The 19,617-nt window shown below is 39.8% G+C and overlaps 1 protein-coding gene across 4 annotated transcripts in view; it reads left to right on the forward strand.

Annotated features, from left to right (window-relative positions):
- ptprk (protein tyrosine phosphatase receptor type K) overlaps positions 1-19,617 on the forward strand; it is a 177,196-nt gene that overhangs the window by 115,552 nt on the left and 42,027 nt on the right. For all 4 annotated transcript variants that reach the window (XM_067384979.1, XM_067384977.1, XM_067384981.1 and 1 more), the window contains exons 8-11: positions 11,260-11,562; positions 14,668-14,777; positions 14,925-15,126; positions 17,263-17,368. In XM_067384979.1, the coding sequence (XP_067241080.1) occupies positions 11,260-11,562; positions 14,668-14,777; positions 14,925-15,126; positions 17,263-17,368 (721 nt within the window). The remainder of the gene's footprint in view (positions 1-11,259; positions 11,563-14,667; positions 14,778-14,924; positions 15,127-17,262; positions 17,369-19,617) is intronic.

Here is a 19,617-nt window from a genome sequence, read left to right on the forward strand (position 1 = left end):
TGAGACCAGGTTGTCTAATGCTGTAGTTCCTGTTCTTGTTGTTTCTCTTTCCTTCGGTGATTCTGCTTGTTAACAGGAGTTCGTACATGTGAAAGAATGTTTCAGGAACATCATACTAACCTTTAAAAAACTTTATTCTAACATTAAGAAAACTGGACATTTTAACGTTTCCATAACCAAAACAGGATGTTTGGAAAATGTTCTTAGAACAAACATTTGTTAGCTGGGGCCTAGCCCTACAGCACACATTTCTCACATTTCTCCCCACACTTATAATGTTTGGAAGGAAGCAAAATTCTGTTTTAAACAGCATTAAACTGGTGCTATTTAGCATCTGACTCACGTTGGTCAGAGTTTACAGTCTAAACACGAGCCGTGTCTGTGGATGTACTATAAACAACTGCTGTTTAGAAGCAGTGTCATATTTTAAGGAGCGCAGACTGTCAGATAGGTGTGCATCTGCTGCATGTGTGTTTGTGTCTTAGCTAATGTACGCGCCATTAGCAGACGGCTGCATTGATTGTCTTGAAATTTATGAAGCACGGCCCATTACAGACCTCTCTCTCTGCCGTTTTCTGTTTCCCTCCTGCCCACAGGGAGTCTCACTTGTGGTGTAAAAGCATAATTAAAGCTAACCCGTATTGGATCTTTACCCATGATTACACTGTGCCGGACATGTGCGGCTCCCTGAGTAATGGGATTATGGGAAGTATGTGGGCAGACAGTCTTTGTGTTGACCAAATGTGCTGGTGGAAACCTGTCGATGAAACCAATAAGGTGGTATCAAAGAGGCCAATGGATGAGGTCGTTTTGAATGCCTCTGTTTGAGAGAAGCCATCCATCTCTAGCGGGAGAGCTTTTGCTGCTAAGATCCGCCGATAAACAGCCCTTCAAAATTACATTCACATTCCCTGACCCTCCAATTTATAGCAATTAAATGAAATGCCTCCTATTACTCTGGTCTCTTTCTCTTCCATTGCTCCATTATGTGGACTTGAGGATAAATTGCCTTCGTGATCAAGTGTCGCCCCTGTAAACCTCTCATTTATACACACACAGGCTCTCGCTCATCGCTGCTCGTTTATTCTCAAGTAGTCTGAGGATGTGTTTGGCGGTTTTAAAGCCATCTTCAGATGCGTCTGAAGGAAGTGAAGTATCACAGCCAGAGGAGAGCTGAATGCTAAATGACTGTAGGACCAAACACTGCTTATCTGCTTTTGTTTCGGCTTTGTTTTGATTGTGGACAAAGACCGTGAAGAGAGCACTGACCTATCTTAACGCCAGTGAGGTTTGTGTCAACAAACACCTCTCGCACTTTCTTCGGAAAATGTAAAACTACAAAAAGGCGGATTTTCATTTTCTCCACACCTCAGATTATAGCAGCACATCAAAGCCGACGTTCCAGTCCAAGATGGGAATCATTTTCCTCCCATATAGACTCATTCAAAAAGAGACAATGTGTATTCACCTGCGTGAAGTGGCAGAACAACAGCAAATCGATGAGTCTATTCATCAGGTAGCTGTGCCATTGAGAAGTCATTGTGAATGAGATTACCATTGATCTGTGCTGCTGGACGGAGGCTGGAGATGCCACCGCTTTATAACCACAGACACAATGACACAAAGCACGGCCTCGTGGGAAACAATAATGCTTGCTAATGAAATCAATGGCTTTGCTGTCTTAAAATGTCACACTATGTTGGGCTTGTTGGTAGTAGATAGGAGTTTTAGAAGTGTACACTTGGTAGGGAGAGATATTCGCTGCAGAATCTACAGCAAAATGTTTGTGGTCTGAATTGAATGTGATTAGAAAGGCATTCAGCACTATACTTTATACTTTATTTAACTATGTATTTTTTATATTTGAGAAGATATAATATTAGAGAATTGTCTTGAATATTTGAATATGTCATTAAATAATTATCAATGTATCACTAATTTGTAAGAATTAGGAGAATACTGTACTGCTATCAGGGGCGTAGTCTTAATGTAAGATGTTGAATGTGATCAGCATGATGAAAGAATCAGATGTACTAAGTTCTTATTTTTCAAAGGGTTCAAAAGTTACAACCGTTTCAAATGTGAATTTTTGAACTGGTGGTGGCGCTATAGAGTTGGTCCTAGAGACCCCAAAGTTTGTCATATTACTATTCATTACCATCACTACAAGTGTACCAATTTTCATCATTTTCCTATTCAGCATCATTCTTCAGAGTCACATGATCCTTCAGAAATCATTCTTATATGCTGATTTATTATCAATGTTGGAAACAGTGCTGCTTAATATTTTTGTTTAATAACCTGTGATACTTTTTTTAGGATTCATTGATGAATAAAAAGTTAAAAAGAACAGCGTTTATTCAAAATAGAAATCTTTTCTAACAATACAAGTCTTTCCTTTTGGATAAATACCAATGCATTGACTAAAGTGACATTTCTGAAAATAAGGCTTCGATGACTGACTGATGTCTTCTTCATTGCCATTAAAGTGAAATTACTGAACCTAATCATGAGAGCTTGATGTCAGGTTTTTTGCATCTGAAGTCTTCACTTGCTGTTGGTCAAACTCCTGTGAGAAATCAACAAGGAATATTTTTCTTGGATTGTTTTGAGAGCGAGTGAGCGAGCGACTCGGGTCGTGTGCGGTGCGGACGTGGCCGAGGGAAGTGTGCTCGCATTTGATCATGGAGTGGCTGATCAATAAAGCTTTATTACAGAGGAGTAATGCTTTAATCTAGCAACTTAATGCAGCTCTCCACTTGTATTGATCCGGCTCAGAGAGACAGGAAGAGGGAGGCTGGTAATTGTTGGCAGGAAAAATGTTATCTGTGTGTGTGTGTGTGTGTGTGTGTGTGGTTCTGAGTTTGATGGGCCGTACCAAATCAGAGCAATTCATTGCTGTTCACCACTACGTTTTATTGCTTGCTTGACATTTAAACTGATGGAGGATGTCAGGGATCTATCAGCCTTCAGCTCGCCACTTAAATTCAGGTTTTTTCAGCCGGGCTGAATTGATCACGGCTCGTGGTGTGAATTGAATGCATATAAATTTCCTCTCTCTTGGGTTTCACTCGACAGTGAGTGACATCTCCTTATCGCCACAGCGACAGTCGCTCTGTCCCGCCCCCTCCTGTTTGAGAGATCCACAATCATATGATGACCATTGAGAGTCAGAAGACGGATTCTGCTGTGTGTGAATGTGTCGCCGATCACTGAGCAGATGTTGTGTGTGTGTGTGTGTGTGTGTGTGTGTGCAGGGAACAATGAGAAAATTAGTAATTGACATGCTGAAATAGTTTTATAAGTAATATAATTTGGACTACATTCGAAAATAGCTGAAATAAAACATCAGAGGAAGTCACCATGAACCATTAAAATGAGCTACTGACGTACAGTACGTTAAATGGTTCATAGTGACTTGACATGTTGAATTTAGTTAATGTCTGTCATGTTCTAAATAAAAGTGAAAATAATTAATGCATTTTCACTTGATTTGACATTACCACATGATTGCTTTTATATCTAGAACATAATGCGGTTGAATTTATAACAATCCACGAAATAAAGCGACTGCCATCAGATTTTGGACACAAAACGGCCTCTGGTGGTTTATTGCTTTATTATGATTCTGTATGTACAGTGTGCGGCTGTAATCCTGATGAAAAATCTCATTTAACAGAATAAACATCAGGATTGGCGCTGGAGGAGCGGCCGATCGATGTGAGAGTGTTTGTCTTTCTTTAGAGAGGCTCGTCTAATACAATCACAGCTGCGGATACATGCATTTAATCATCAGAAAAGAGCAGCAGAGCAGCCGCGAGGAAAACCATCAGAATTAGCAGAAGATTGGAGAATAATGAGTGTGTTTTAATGAGCCAAACGTGCACAAGTCTCTGTGTTATAAGTCTCATCATTGAAGGATCGGATACATCAGCCTGTCACGAAGACGTGTTTGGAGTCGAACTGGCCCTAGAGACACGTCTTTAGCTTTATTGTGTTTGGCTTTCTCAGTGTTGCTCCTCTCTCTCTCTGATTCTGTTTTCATCAGCTGTTTCTGGAAGAGAATGGCTTGAATATGACTGTTATCAGACGTGTGTTGAGAGAGAGAGCGAGGGGTCAGCAGGTGCCTGCCGTCGGCCGCTTCCTCTATTGCGTCTGACCTCAGGGTCGTTCTCCCGCCGCGCTGGCAATGAGGGCCGGCCGTAAGTAAGTCCTGACAAATGTTTTGTCATCCTGCAGGGTCACCGGTGGCACAGCTCCAAATTAAAGCCTCGGGGAGACTTTTCTGTCCGGCGGCCTGTCTCTGTCCCTGCACACACCAAAAGCGTAACGTAAAACGAAAGAAAATGAATTTGGAGACGCTTTAGCGTGTGAGTGACAATAACTGTTGGACCCTCTGAGATTAATCGCTTTTCTAAATCACATCTACATCAACTCCATTCACATGCACCATAACAAAACATTTTCACCATAATGGTGGGAATTTGCTGAAAGAGAGGTTTGAATGTCAACAAATCATCTAGGCTTATCAGTGCAGTGATTTGATTGGCTGTTTGGGCTGCCAATCATGCATCTATGGTCTGGTCAACACATGCAGATGATGAGTTTGACCATGTGCTGCGTTTGGCAGCATCTCGTGCCTTAAGTGAGAGTATCAAATGAAAGGAAGCTGAAACTATAAAACATTTGTTTGCTGTTTAAATGCAGAAACAGCTCTTGGACATTGACACTAAATCTGCCTAATGATGCTGGTCTGACAAGCAGAACAGAAACTGTCTAATATCAGGCCGAAATACTTGTTTTCCTTTGCTTTCCTGAAGATTCATGACAATCATGAGTCAGAGAGAGAAACTGTCACCTAACGGGATGATGGGAAAGGCTTTGTTATTAATAAGCTCTGAGCAAACAGCCAATCACTGTTGTGTGTTAACAAGCTGCTCATCTGTATTCAGAGTGCTGTGTTTTAATTAGACTACATGGAAAGAGCCTCCTGAGCTGTGTGTGTGTGTGTGTGTGTGTGTGTGTGTGTGTGTGTGTGTGTGTGTGTGTGTGTGTGTGTGTGTGTGTGTGTGTGTGTGTGTGTGTGTGTGTGTGTGTGTGTGTGTGTGTGTGTGTGTAGTCTTCTGCCCTCAGTGTGGCTTCAGTTCACACACGTCACACTTCTGCCTCTGTTCTTCTCCAGAGTTTTCTTTCTTGCGTCACGTTCCCTCACCCGACACTGGATCTCAGTTGATGTCCTACTTACATTGTTTTTCATGTTTACGCGACTTTCAGGAACAGTTGACTGTGATTGGTCAGAGATTGCGTTCTGTGAGCAAACGTTGTGTATAATTCAACCTGATCTCACAGCAAAACGTAACTATTTAATGAGGTGGTGATTTCATATGAATTCGTACGATGTGAAATATACGGTTTTTAGAAGAAAAAAAGTAAGCATGACGTGACGGGTCTTTTTTTTTTTTTTTTGTCCAAAGGCCTTAATAATAATAAAAAAAGCAAAGATATGACATCCAAAGTGTGTAAGAAAGTACAACTAGATCTTTTATTGAATCCAAAAGGTTTTAATTATATTTTTCTACATATAAAGGTATTTTGATGATTTTGAAGTGTCATTCGGTTTAACCGTCCAAAGGCCAATACAGCCATTTCAAGGTGCCCTAGAATTAAAAAACGAATTTACCTCGGCATAGTTGAATAACAAGAGTTCAGTACATGGAAATGACATACAGTGAGTCTCAAACTACATTGTTTCCTCCTTCTTATATAAATCTCATTTGTTTAAAAGACCTCTGAAGAACAGGCGAATCTCAACATAACACTGACTGTTACAGTCGGGATCATTAATATGTACGCCCCCAATATTTGCATATGCCAGCCCATGTTCAAGGCATTAGACAAGGGCAGCCAGTATTAACGTCTGGATCTGTGCACAGCTGAATCATCAGACTAGGTAAGCAAGCAAGAACAATAGCGAATTAAAGCTGCAAGCAGCGTTGAGAGGGCCCTCGCACCTGGGCTCACCGCCATCCATTGGCCTCAGAAAAACAGCAAACAGTGGGCGACATGCATGTGAGCGAGTAATTACAGGAGAATTCATGTAATTACAGGAGAATTCATAGCAAAATCATGTAAAAGTGCCACACTTCCTGCCAACAGGTGGCGCTATAGCTAGTTGAATATTGTCATATAGATGTCTTTAGGCCAGGACTTTTATCACTCATGTGAAGTTTGGGGCAGATCAGACATAGTATGCCTGAGTTACAACAGTTTCCTCTTTCATGGCGAAACATCAGACTTTGTCAGTCCGCCACGGACACGCCCTTCAACAAAAACTCAAGATCTTTGATATTTAACATCTCAAAGGCCTTAAGATTAGACTGGCCACATATGATGTTGATCTGGTTTAATCTCTATGAGGAGTTAATCAGAGTGTAAAACGTCATTTCCTGTTACCCACAGGTGGCGCTATGACTGTAACTGAATATTGCCATAGAGATGTCTTCAGGCCAGGACTCTAATAAAACATGTGAAGTTTGGGGCAGATCAGACATTGTATGCCTGAGTTACAACAACTTCCTGTTTCATGGCGAAACATCGAACTTTGCCAGGCCGCCACGGACACGCCCTTCAGCGAAAACTCTAGATCTTCGCAATTTAACGTCTCAAAGGCCTTTAGATTAGACTGACCAAATATGATGTTGATCTGATGAAAGCTCTAGGAGGAGTTCGTTAAAGTACAACATGTGGAAATGGCAAAAACTGCCAAAATTTTGTAGAGAAAATTCAAAATATCTCACTTCCTGTTGGGTTTACAAACTTGCACCCAGGGGCTTTTTTGTAGGTATTGGGCCGTTACATCTGTCTACCGAATTTCATAACTGTACATGAAACGTAGCACGAAGGGCGCTTAATTGAAATTTTGTAGGTGGCGCTATCGAGCCATTTTGCCACACTAATTCTGAAACCCATATCAGATGTAAATTTTCACCACTTTTGACGCGTTTGCATAGTTTCATGAGATTTTGAGAATGTTTAGGCCCTCAAAAATGCGATTCATTTTGGAGAAGAAGAATAATTGGCTGAGCAATTCCAATAGGGTCCTCACACCATTGGTGCTTGGGCCCTAAAAATGGCAGATGGAGCAATAATAACTGACATGATCCCTGATATCATGATATTTTTAGTGATATTTGTAAATTGTCTTTCTAAATGTTTCGTTAGCATGTTGCTAATGTACTGTTAAATTTGGTTAAAGTTACCATCGTTTCTTACTGTATTCACGGAGACAAGAGTCGTCGCTATTTTCATTTTTAAACACTTGCAGTCTGTATAATTCATAAACACAACTTCATTCTTTATAAATCTCTCAAACAGCGTGTAATGTTAGCTTTAGCCACGGAGCGCTATCAAACTCATTCAGAATCAAATGTAAACGTCCAAAAAAATACTGTACTTATGCAATTAGACATGCTGCATGATGAACACTTTGTAAAGATCCATTTTGAGGGTTATATTAGCTGTGTAAACGTTTTTATGTTGTTTAAGGCAAGTGCGAGCTCTTGGGGGCGGTGAGCACGAGATTTAAAGGGGCCGCAGCCTGAATCGGTGCATATTTAATGATGCCCCAAAATAGGCAGTTAAAAGAATGAATTAAAAAAAAATCTATGGGGTATTTTGAGCTGAAACTTCACAGACACATTCAGGAGACACCTTAGACTTCTTGTGAAAACATGTTCTACGGCACCTTTAAAATGTAATAAATGTATATATTTTTTATTCTGGCATGATTTTATAACATCATACATCAACATAGTGCAAAATGGTGATAAAATTATGTGTAGAAGTCGTTGCTTTGTTATGAGAAAGAATGTCTGGAAAAATGAATTTCATTGATGTCATTCGGAGTAACCGATATAAAGGGACCATTTTGAATCAAGTCATGCGGTCAATATCATGTGACAGGATATGACATCATTCAGACACCTGCAAAGGACCACATGGTCATGAAGTAAAGTAACAAACTCTCTCTTAACTATTTGAAAAATACTAAATATAAAATGTTTGATTGTGCTTTTGCTAGATATCAGACTGTTAACCAAAATTTTGGTTAAACCAAATGATTTCTTTGGTGACAAATTTTGTCCATCTTGTAAAAAATGACTAAATCAGTGTTAATCGATTATAATTACGACATAATCTCATTGTTAACACTTAATAAAACTTAAAAATTAATTATATCTCCATTATGTTTTTTTACACTTTTAAAAACCTTATTCGTCAATGAGATTGTATGAATTCATACGAATTAGCCACCAATTCGCCAAAACGTTAAATAGTTATGAATTGCCATGAGATTGAGTTGGTATAATTACTAGTAAACTCTATAATATAATTGATTTTCTACATGGCAGTGCCAATTAGATCTGATTAATCGCTCATGCTGTTCTCCAATAATATATAATTTGATATAGTTTTATAAATATAATAATATAATTGTATACATACCTTAATATGTTTTTTTTTTTTTTTTTTTTTTTTATGAAATAAATCAAATGTACGCTCATATCAGTATTTCATGTTATTTTGTTTATTTATTCTGGTGAGTAGTCATGTGATGATCCAAAATATTTTCTCTAAAAACAGAACCAACTAATATTTGTATCTCCTAAAGCTGGCATGAATTGAAAATTCAGGCACGTTATATATCTTAATGGGGGAAAAACAGTAAAAACCTCCTAATAGCGCTGCATGTTGAAGCAGTACGGCATTATCGACTTGCAACCGCATGACTTTCTGTGAAGCTGCTTTGAAATGATGTGAAAAGTGCTTGAGAAATCAGTTTGATTTTCATTGACTTGTTTTCTTTCTGTCATCATTTCTCATCAGAGTTGTCCCCAGTCATTATTAGGATAAAAACATGTAGGTGAAAATGTGTCCAGTCAGTTTCCTCTGGTTTAGAGCCAGCTGTCCGAATAATATAATAACACATGTGATTTAGTGTTTCATACATGTGAAGCGCCTGAAGCGTTTCTCACTGCGTCAGAAAAACCTTCTGCGTGGATGTTTCCATGTGCATCTACAGCTCAGAGGATCCAATCGTCTGGTCACTGACCCACACACCTCAGCTCGGTTCTGCCTGACCCTGAGGTCAAAGGTCATTTAAGGCTTGGAATAGAGACGTTTTGAGCAGAGGCTAGACCTTATTAAGAGGCTCGCTGATTTATGACCGTAAGCAAAGATTGCCGTTAGAGTAAAGGTTAATGTCGAAGGGTAATGTTAGGGTCAAAGCATTCTGGACATGTAACGATCATCGTTTTGCGTGTGTTGCACGCTATTGCGTGATGCGGTGTGTGTATGACACTGATGAACTGTGTGGCGCAGATAAATGACTGTTACAGTAATTACAAACCATCTAGGAGTGCTGGACTGATGCATTATGGGGTGGCGTTATATGAACCCTCTCTCTCACTGATGTATTGGCTAATTTGGAGATGCTTAGAACGTCTGCATCTGTGTGTGTATGAAGGAGCCTTTATCCGGTCCACAGGTGCCTCATTTGCTTTCACAACACTTCCCGTCTGCCTCGCGCCGCTCATACCAGATCAGCCTCTCCTTTCAGCTCAGCCTTCGTCAGAGAGAGAAATATAAAATCAAATGCTGTGTGAGTTTGCGGCATTTATTCTGGTTGTTTGTCAGTGTGGTCATGTGGCTGTTCAAGCATAAATTAAAACTAAACCAGGCATTTCTATGAATCCTGTGCTGTTGTATTTCCAGCATTTAAGTTGAATTTTAAAGTTGCTATGAAACAGAAGTACAGTCTTTTGTTCCATAGATTATAAAACAAATGTAGGCTGGGATTTGGTTCAGTCCATCAGTTATTAATAGGATGGAGGCAGATCTGAATGTGAGCTTGCAGCCAATTGTAAGAAAGGGGCGGGGCTTAATCAGACTAAATGATTGAAGAAACTGACGTTTCACCATAAGATCCAGTTATGACAGTTTCATTAAACATGATCAGTCCAAAGATGAATCATTCACTACAGAATCAATAACATGCATTTGGGTCATTCCGTGTCAAATCAACCAAATTTCAGAAACTTCCCCAGCACAGATTTTTGATTTTAATATTTGTTATGTAGAAAGACAAACATAAATAGTGATGAAAGCCAAAACATTAAATATCACAGATGAATATTTACTGACTAATCCATTATTTTGTAAAAGGGGGTCAAAATGACCATTTTCACCTGAGATTTGGAGCCAATTTACAGGGGTGTAAAAATGACTTTATAAAGATGGCAGCATAATTATTTTATTTTTACACAGAGATTGGTAGATCTATTAGTAAAATCTGTTGACTTTATCAATCTTTGATTCATTATATGCCAACAGTGACAGTTCAAAAATGGAGCAAAAGCACTTCTTGTGTTTTTTGCCTCAAGTTTGCATCCCTGTAACTCAAGAAGTATTAAAGATATCTTAATATCCTTTTAGATTCTGGTTCTGAACAAACTTTTATTTTGGTGTCTTCATTTTAAAGGCCCTCGATGGTTCAATCTCAGAGATATGGAGATCTTAATGAGGCTCCATGAGTAAATTGTACACATTTTCAGTGGTCAAAACCCAAATGTGGGTCACTTTTCATACATCTGATACTTTTATTTTTTTTTTTAAAGAGGAATATCTGAAGAATAAATAATGTTAAAACTAGAAATGCATCTTGTGTTTTTCTATCAGCTCAGTTGTAAAGAACATTCCTGTCTGAGTGCCATAAATACTCATTTTCCAAAGTTTTCATGCCTGCAACTCTAAATGTATTCAAGATATCCTAATATCCTTCTAGATTCTCATTCTTAATAAACTTTCCTTTTGGAATCTTAATTTTCAAGGCTCTATATAGTTCAGTCCTGTAGATATGGGGATCTCAAAGCAGCTCCATGACCCATTTTGATAATAGATTCATGTCATGCTTAATTTAATGAGTTGGGTGGCAAGAACATTCACCGATCACTGAGATATCATGTGTCCACAACTAGCATTCAGATCTCCTAATACAAAAAGAAAAAAGAAGGTAAAAGTCATAGTAAAAACGATGATGTTGACGATGAGGTGATATGGCATGCAATCTTGAAAAGAAATAAAAATGAATGGATCTGTGTCATGTTATCACACTTTTATTTTTGCCTCCAGGACAATGACAGCTTATGAATTTCAGAGTATGAGTGTGAATAGTAACCGGTCTCTCATCTTCTCTCTCAGAACCCATGCGGACGCCCAAGAATCTGAAGATCGCGGAGACGCAGGCGCGCTTCATCGCCGTGGACTGGGAGTCGCTGGGCTACAACATCACCCGCTGCCACACCTTCAACGTCACCATCTGCTACCACTACCACAAAACCCCCAACCAGAGCAAAGCCGACTGCCTGGAGATGGACCCCAAGGCCCCCCGACACGTGGTGGGCAACCTGCCTCCCAACACCAACGTCAGCCTGAAAATGATCCTCACCAACCCGGAGGGACGCAAGGAGAGCGACGAGACCGTCATCCAGACGGAGGAGGACGGTAGGACAGCTGCAAATGCAGCGATTCCCATCCTTACATATAAGAAAGCCAGAGATATTCAATAACCCATTAAACAAAGACATAAGAAGATAGATAGATATGTTTGAATTATTTTCCACAGCGGGCGCATACATAACACAAACACATAGGACATGCAGACTCATACAAGATTACGCAATAAAAGACACCGGATCACAACAAAGACAAGAGCACAACACACCAACGGCTGACGTCTCTATACTTTAAGAGGATTATTTATTTAAAGCTGTATGGCTGTAGGGACAAAGCTCTTACTGTCACCGGCCCTTCTGCATGTATAAAAAAAATAAAACTATATATTTGTTGAATTATTATAATCATATGTACTTTTATTCAATAATATTTCAATAGTTTATATTGAACTATTTTATTCACAATACATTCAATGCCTTTTAATTTCGTAGGGTATTGGTAATATCTGTTATGAAACTGCTCTGAAATACATGCTGAAGATCCAAACGCAGCTTTTATTTAGGGTTAATCCACAGTCGTAATCCATAAACAGGCACAGGGCCAAAAACACGGGCAAACAATCCAAACATAAAACAAGGTCCAAGAAACACAGGCAAACAAAGTTATCCAAAGAACAGGCAAAAGATCAAAACCATGAAACCAGGAACCAGGAAAGAACGCTCTGAATTGCAGCTGTAACACAAACAAGACTTCGCAACGACTGATTGAACACGCAGAGTATAAATAGGCAAACATAAACAGAATAATGACAAACAGGTGGCCATAATCAGAACATGATGAGTCCAGGCAATGGGTTATGGGAAATGTAGTGGTAAAGGAGACAGAAAGAGCGCCCTCTGGTGGCTATCATAGGCCCTCCAGCTGGCAGGCACGACAGTATCAGTTCACTCTTTTTGTTTAGATTAAACAAACTGCCATCCAAACCCTTTTGTGCACCAAACGAGCGGAAAAGTCTGCTTCCAAATGAAGAAATATGAACGCAACACGGACCAAAGTCATCAAAATGAACCAAAAACAGGATGTGATGTCACAAGATGAGACCCTAAACAGGACAGAAGGCTCAAGCGTACCTGTTTTTTCTCCTCATGGGATCAGTGTTGCCCATCACAAGCATCAGCACCGCGTCTCCTTTACATAATTAAAAACACTTCACGAGTTCTCAGATGGTCAAAATACCATCATATGTTCGCACAAGCAATGAGCACAACTTTGGATCACAGTATACATCTTCTGCATCATAACAGTGTGATCGGTGATTTGAGAGACCACATACCAAATCAGAGGAAGTCATTATAAGCTAGTTCAGATCTGTGGCTGATCGTTTGCCAACCATTTCTTTTAGTCCTCCAATCATAAAAGTCCATATAGGGTTCATTCAGGGTGAATTAAAATAAGAAACAGCTTGATTTTTAGTGGTTTTTAGTTGTTGAGTAAAAGTAGCTCACACTTTGTTATCCACAGTGATGATATAAGCAGGCCAGAGGTTAAATATCACAATGTGACGACAGACCTCAGAGGAACACGGCTGAAACTGAACGGCTTCAAACCCCGAGCATGACAGTCTTCCTCCATTCACTGATATCTGTGAGAAGAGCTTTAGTTTCGAAGACTTGTCAGTTCTGAGGTTCAGTGGCGGTTCAGAGACAGTTTTGCAATTAGAAACGAATCTCAGATTGTTTTGGTGACTTCTGCTCTTTGAACAGGCTGATGTGTGAATGAATCAGGCCTGTGGTAGGACACACTTCAATGATGTGACCCGCTCATGAAACCATCCTGCAGTCAGCGCCCAATCTCACGTCTCGCCCAGAATCACACCGATCTGCTGAAACGTTGAAGAGCCGCTGACTGACGATGCATCCAGATGATCAAGAGTAGCACTGGCCCATTTAAAATGTTTACATGATTACGCTGACAGTTAAAGCCTCCTCGTGCAGCATCTCTCTCGTGGAGAAACAGATCAAAACATGTCAGCAATGTATAAATATAACTTCTTTTTTTTCAGAAGATGAGTGAGGCAAATAATTCAAATAAGTATAAAGGCAGTGATATATTGAACACAAGCGCACCTGACAGTCATAAGTGGGTTAGATGCTGTGATTTCTTGACACATCTGGGACGTGCACATCGCTTGCAGAACTTTTTTTGTCAGTCTCCTTGACGTGAACAGTGTTGCAGCACAATAAAGGCCACCGTCAGCGGCTCCTTCGGCTCAATGCCGGCAAACCCAGGTTTAGGAACACCATTTGTATTCATCTGTGCATATGCAAATGACTTCTGAAGTGAACGTTTCCTTGTTTTGATGAAACGACACCCTCCTACTAGTGTACCATCATTTCTGCCCCTTTCTTTTGTGTGGTGCTGATGGCCCATTTTATCCTGCGGAATGATTTAGCGAGCATGTCTGCCAGCCCGATACGGAATTAGTGTTTTCAAATAAAAAGAATCCAGATATTTTATATTTTGACATCAAATATAATTCCAGCCAGTTTTACATCAGATCCATGAGAATCCAGTTTGTCAGGCCTCTGTTTGTGATACTTTCATGGATAGAAGTTTTCTTTAATTCCATTGTAAAGCATTTTGTCTGTCCACATCAGATGCAACACGACTATGAGAGATGACAGAATCAATCAGAAATCACAGCCAATCAGAAGAGCCTGTGGGCGGAGTCTCTCTGCAAACGCAACCAAATCGATCAAAAATAATGTTGTTGTTGTTCCTGCCTTGACGTTGCAGAAATAGAAACCGTTTCTAAAATAAAATCGTCGTGGTTGATTTGGACAAAAGAAGACGCCTTTTATCGTGTCGCATCAGGTTAGGACACAGTGTGAGGTCGCTATACTGTAATTTTCATTGACAGACGATGATTTATCAGTAATATTTTTCCGGTAAAAAGGGCCATCATTTTGCCCATCAGCTGCTCTGCTCAGATATGAATATATCAGCACTGGTCATCATAAACACATATCAGTTTGTAGCCAAACATCTGATGGCAAATTCACCACATTCTGTAAGACACACAGTCAGCCAACGTGGTTTTCTCACTAAAGCCAGCTCTGCTTGCATTGAGTTTTCTCTCTGTCTGTGCTGTAGTTCCCAGTCCAGTTCCCAAGGAGTTTGTGAGAGCGACTCCGTCTGAGGATAAGATCTCACTGCGGTGGAAAGAGCCTCTGGAGCCCAACGGCATCATAACCCAGTACGAGGTAATGCTGCGTATGCCGTCTTTTAGATTTGCTCTCTTGCACCATGTGTGCATACTCTCAAAAGTTCCCTTCTTTGTATTTTATTATGAAGATCTAACAAAATCCACCGTATGCATCCCTGTATATGATGTATTTGTGTGTCTTCAGATCAGCTACATCAGTGTGCATTCGTTCGACCCGTCAGTGCCGCTGCTGCGTCCGCCCGTGCTGGTGTCGTTACCCTGGAACACCTCCAGATACAACTTCACACTGCTGCAACCGGGAACCACCTACCAGTTCCTGATCCGGGCCAGCACCAGCAAGGGATTCGGACCCCCAACCACACTCAACGTCACCACCAACATATCAGGTGTGTGTATGAAGTGATGTTGTGTATGTCCGATCTTCTGATTGGACCATTAGTTCAGGCTGTGAAGTCAGTATCCACACACAGCCACCAAGAGACTCAATTCTATTACGACTGAGAGGATCTGTTGGTATGGAAAGAGACAGGGTTGTTTCCTAATGGCAGTGAAATCCTCCAGGCACTTTTATTCTCTCTAAGATGAAGTGATTTTACTCGCAAATACACTGAGATTTTTAATGATTTTGAAAGAGTCTCTTCTGCTCACCAGAGCTGCATCTATTTGATCAAAAATACAGTACAAACAGTGAAATATTATTATAATTTAAAACAGCTGTTTTCTATGTGAATACTGTATATAGTGAAGTGTAATTTATTCCTGTGATAAAAGCTGAATTTATTTGATAAAAAATACAGTAAAAATTTGATTATTTATAATGTAAATATATAGTCAAATATAATTTATTCCTGTGATTAAAGCTGAATTTATTTGATCAAAAATACAGTACAAATTTGAAATATATTTACAATTTAAAATAATTTATTTCTCTGTGAATATATTGTAAAATATAATTTATTTCTGTGATCAAAGCTGAATTTATTTAATCAAAAATACAGTAGAAATTTGAAATATATTTACAGTTTAAAATAATGTATTTCTATGTGAATATATAGTAAAATATAATTTATTTCTGTGATCAAAGTTGAATTTATTTAATCAAAAATACAGTAAAAAATTGAAATATTTACAATTTAAAATAATTTATTTCTATGTGATTATATAGTAAAATATAATTTATTCCTGTGATAAAAGCTGAATTTATTTGATGTAAAATACAGTAAAAATTTGAAATATATTTATAATGTGAATATATAGTAATTTATAATTTATTCCTGTGATCAAAGCTGAATTTATTTGATCAAAAATACAGTAAAAATTTGAAATATATTTATAATGTGAATATATAGTAATTTATAATTTATTCCTGTGATAAAAGCTGAATTTATTTAATCAAAAATGCAGTAAAAATGTAAATATACTTACAATTTAAAATAATTTATTTCTATGTGAATATATAGTAAAGTGTACTTTATTCCTGTGATCAAAGCTGAATTTTCAGCATCATTACTCCAGTCTTCAGTGTCACATGATCCTTCAGAAATCATTCTAATATGATGATTTGATGCTCTAGAAACATTTATGATTATTATCAATGTTGATAACAGTTTGTGGAAACTGGAATGCATTTTATTTTTCAGGATTCTTTGATAAACAGAAAGTTCAAACGAACAGCATTTATTTGAAACAGAATCTTTTGAAACATTATAAATGTCTTTACTGTCACTTTTGATCAGTTTAATGTGTCCTTGATGAATAAAAGTATTAATTTCTTTCAAAAGAAAATGAAAATCTTTCTGACCCAAAACTTTGAAACATAGTGTAAATATGTGTGATTTTTTTAATAACTTCTGACCCGTTCACCAAAGTCAGCTCATTTGTGGTTTACTAATTGAAATAAAAATAAATAATGCGTTGTGTAAAGATGAATAAGCTCTTTTTTTGTTTGTTTGTTTTAATTTGCATCTGCTCATGGAAGGATCTTGAATTACAGGCTGTATTCAGCATAATCATCTGAACTGGATGTAAATCTCCTTCCTGTGTTCTGCTAATGAGCGTCGAGGAGCGTAACCTCATCACCGCTCCCTCAGGTTCTGTTGCCTACTTCACCGCTCAGAGATGTCACACAAGCTCGATCGGGGGAAATATGATTTCCTTGCGTTTCAGAAATCCATCACTTTAGATTTGTTGAGAGTGAGAGAAGTGTAGGAAGAGATAACAAAACATGAGGAAAGAGCAACCTGCTTCTGAAGAGGAGGAGAAAGACCAATTCTTATTCATGCAGATGATATTACTTTGTTTGTGTTCAGTTTGCTAATTGATTGTATAGTTGGTGTAAATGTGTGTTATGTACAGATAGCATCAAGCAGTCTGAGATCCTCGTTGTTTCTTCAGCGGGTGACTGCATTTGTACTACTCTGAAGCTAGACTGAACATTCAGTGTTGAGTTTCAGGGAAGCTTCGCCAACACAGGATTGTATTAGTGGAAAATGTTGACAGATTCTCTCTCTGTGTCTGTGCAGCACCGACTCTAGAGGAGTATGACGGGTCCGAGGCGTCGCTGAACGAGACGGCCACCACCATCACCGTCCTGCTGAAACCGGCCCAGGCTAAAGGAGCTCCTATCAGGTGTGTGTATGTGTGTGTGTACCTCCATTGACAATACAATGATGACTGAGAGATGAACAAATCCTTCCTTAATGTGTCACCAAATCCAAACGAGAGGTGAAAGCTGAGGGTTTTGAGTTCTTGGTATACAACCCGAATTCCAGAAAAGTTTTAAATTTGAATTAAATGAAAATGTCTCGGGTTACAAGTGTAACCCCTGTTCCCTGAGTAAGGGAACGAGACACTACGTCGAATGACGTGATGGGAACCCATCACATCATTCGACGTAGCGTTGATAGTTCCCACGAAAGGGAACTAAAAGACTTTCAAATCACATTAGCCAATATTTTATTCACAATAGAACGTTGATAACATAACAAATGTTTGAACTGAGAAATTTTACAATTTTATCCACTAAATGACTAATTTCAAATTCGATGCCTGCTACAGGTCCCAAAATAGTTGGCGGGGCAACAAATGGCTGAAAAAGCAAGACATTTTGAAAAGATTCAGCTTGGAGAACATCTAACAAATAATTAAGTTAATTGATATCAGGTCTGTAACATGATTAGCTATAAAAGGGATGTCTTAGAGAGGCAGAGTCTTTCAGAAGTAAAGATGGGCAGAGCTGTGAAAGAGTACGTAAAAAGATTGTGGAATACTTTAAAAACAGTGTTCCTCAACGTCAAAGGCTTTGCAAATCTCATCTACAGTGCATAACATCATCAAAAGATTCAGAGAAACTGGAGAAATCTCTGTGCGTAAGGGACAAGGCTGAAGACCTTTATTGGATGGCCGTGGTCTTCAGGCCCTCAGACAACACTGCATCACTCATCGGCATGATTGTGTTAATGACATTACTAAATGGGCCCAGGAATACTTCTAGAAACCACTGTCTGTAAACACAATCCGCCGTGCCATCTGCAGATGCCAACTAAACCACTGTCGATAAACACAATCCGCTGTGCCATCTGCAGATGCCAACTAAACCACTGTCGGTAAACACAATCCGCCGTGCCATCTGCAGATGCCAACTAAACCACTGTCGATAAACACAATCCGCCGTGCCATCTGCAGATGCCAACTAAACCACTGTCGATAAACACAATCCGCTGTGCCATCTGCAGATGCCAACTAAACCACTGTCGGTAAACACAATCCGCCGTGCCATCTGCATATACCAACTAAACCACTGTCGAAAAACACAATCCGCCGTGCCATCTGCATATACCAACTAAACCACTGTCGGTAAACACAATCCGCCGTGCCATCTGCAGATGCCAACTAAACCACTGTCGGTAAACACAATCCGCCGTGCCATCTGCAGATGCCAACTAAACCACTGTCGGTAAACACAATCCGCCGTGCCATCTGCAGATGCCAACTAAACCACTGTCTGTAAACACAATCCGCCGTGCCATCTGCAGATGCCAACTAAACCACTGTCAGTAAACACAATCCGCCGTGCCATCTGCAGATGCCAACTAAACCACTGTCGGTAAACACAATCCGCCGTGCCATCTGCAGATGCCAACTAAACCACTGTCAGTAAACACAATCCGCCGTGCCATCTGCAGATGCCAACTAAACCACTGTCTGTAAACACAATCCGCCGTGCCATCTGCATATACCAACTAAACCACTGTCGAAAAACACAATCCGCCGTGCCATCTGCATATACCAACTAAACCACTGTCGGTAAACACAATCCGCCGCGCCATCTGCAGATGCCAACTAAACCACTGTCGGTAAACACAATCCGCCGTGCCATCTGCAGATGCCAACTAAACCACTGTCGGTAAACACAATCCGCCGCGCCATCTGCAGATGCCAACTAAACCACTGTCGTTAAACACAATCCGCCGTGCCATCTGCATATACCAACTAAACCACTGTCGGTAAACACAATCCGCCGCGCCATCTGCAGATGCCAACTAAACCACTGTCGGTAAACACAATCCGCCGTGCCATCTGCAGATGCCAACTAAACCACTGTCGGTAAACACAATCCGCCGCGCCATCTGCAGATGCCAACTAAACCACTGTCGGTAAACACAATCCGCCGCGCCATCTGCAGATGCCAACTAAACCACTGTCGGTAAACACAATCCGCCGTGCCATCTGCAGATGCCAACTAAACCACTGTCGGTAAACACAATCCGCCGCGCCATCTGCAGATGCCAACTAAACCACTGTCGGTAAACACAATCCGCCGCGCCATCTGCAGATGCCAACTAAACCACTGTCAGTAAACACAATCCGCCGTGCCA

Source organism: Chanodichthys erythropterus, chromosome 4 (genome assembly GCF_024489055.1).
Source record: "Chanodichthys erythropterus isolate Z2021 chromosome 4, ASM2448905v1, whole genome shotgun sequence".
NCBI lineage: Eukaryota > Metazoa > Chordata > Actinopteri > Cypriniformes > Xenocyprididae > Chanodichthys > Chanodichthys erythropterus.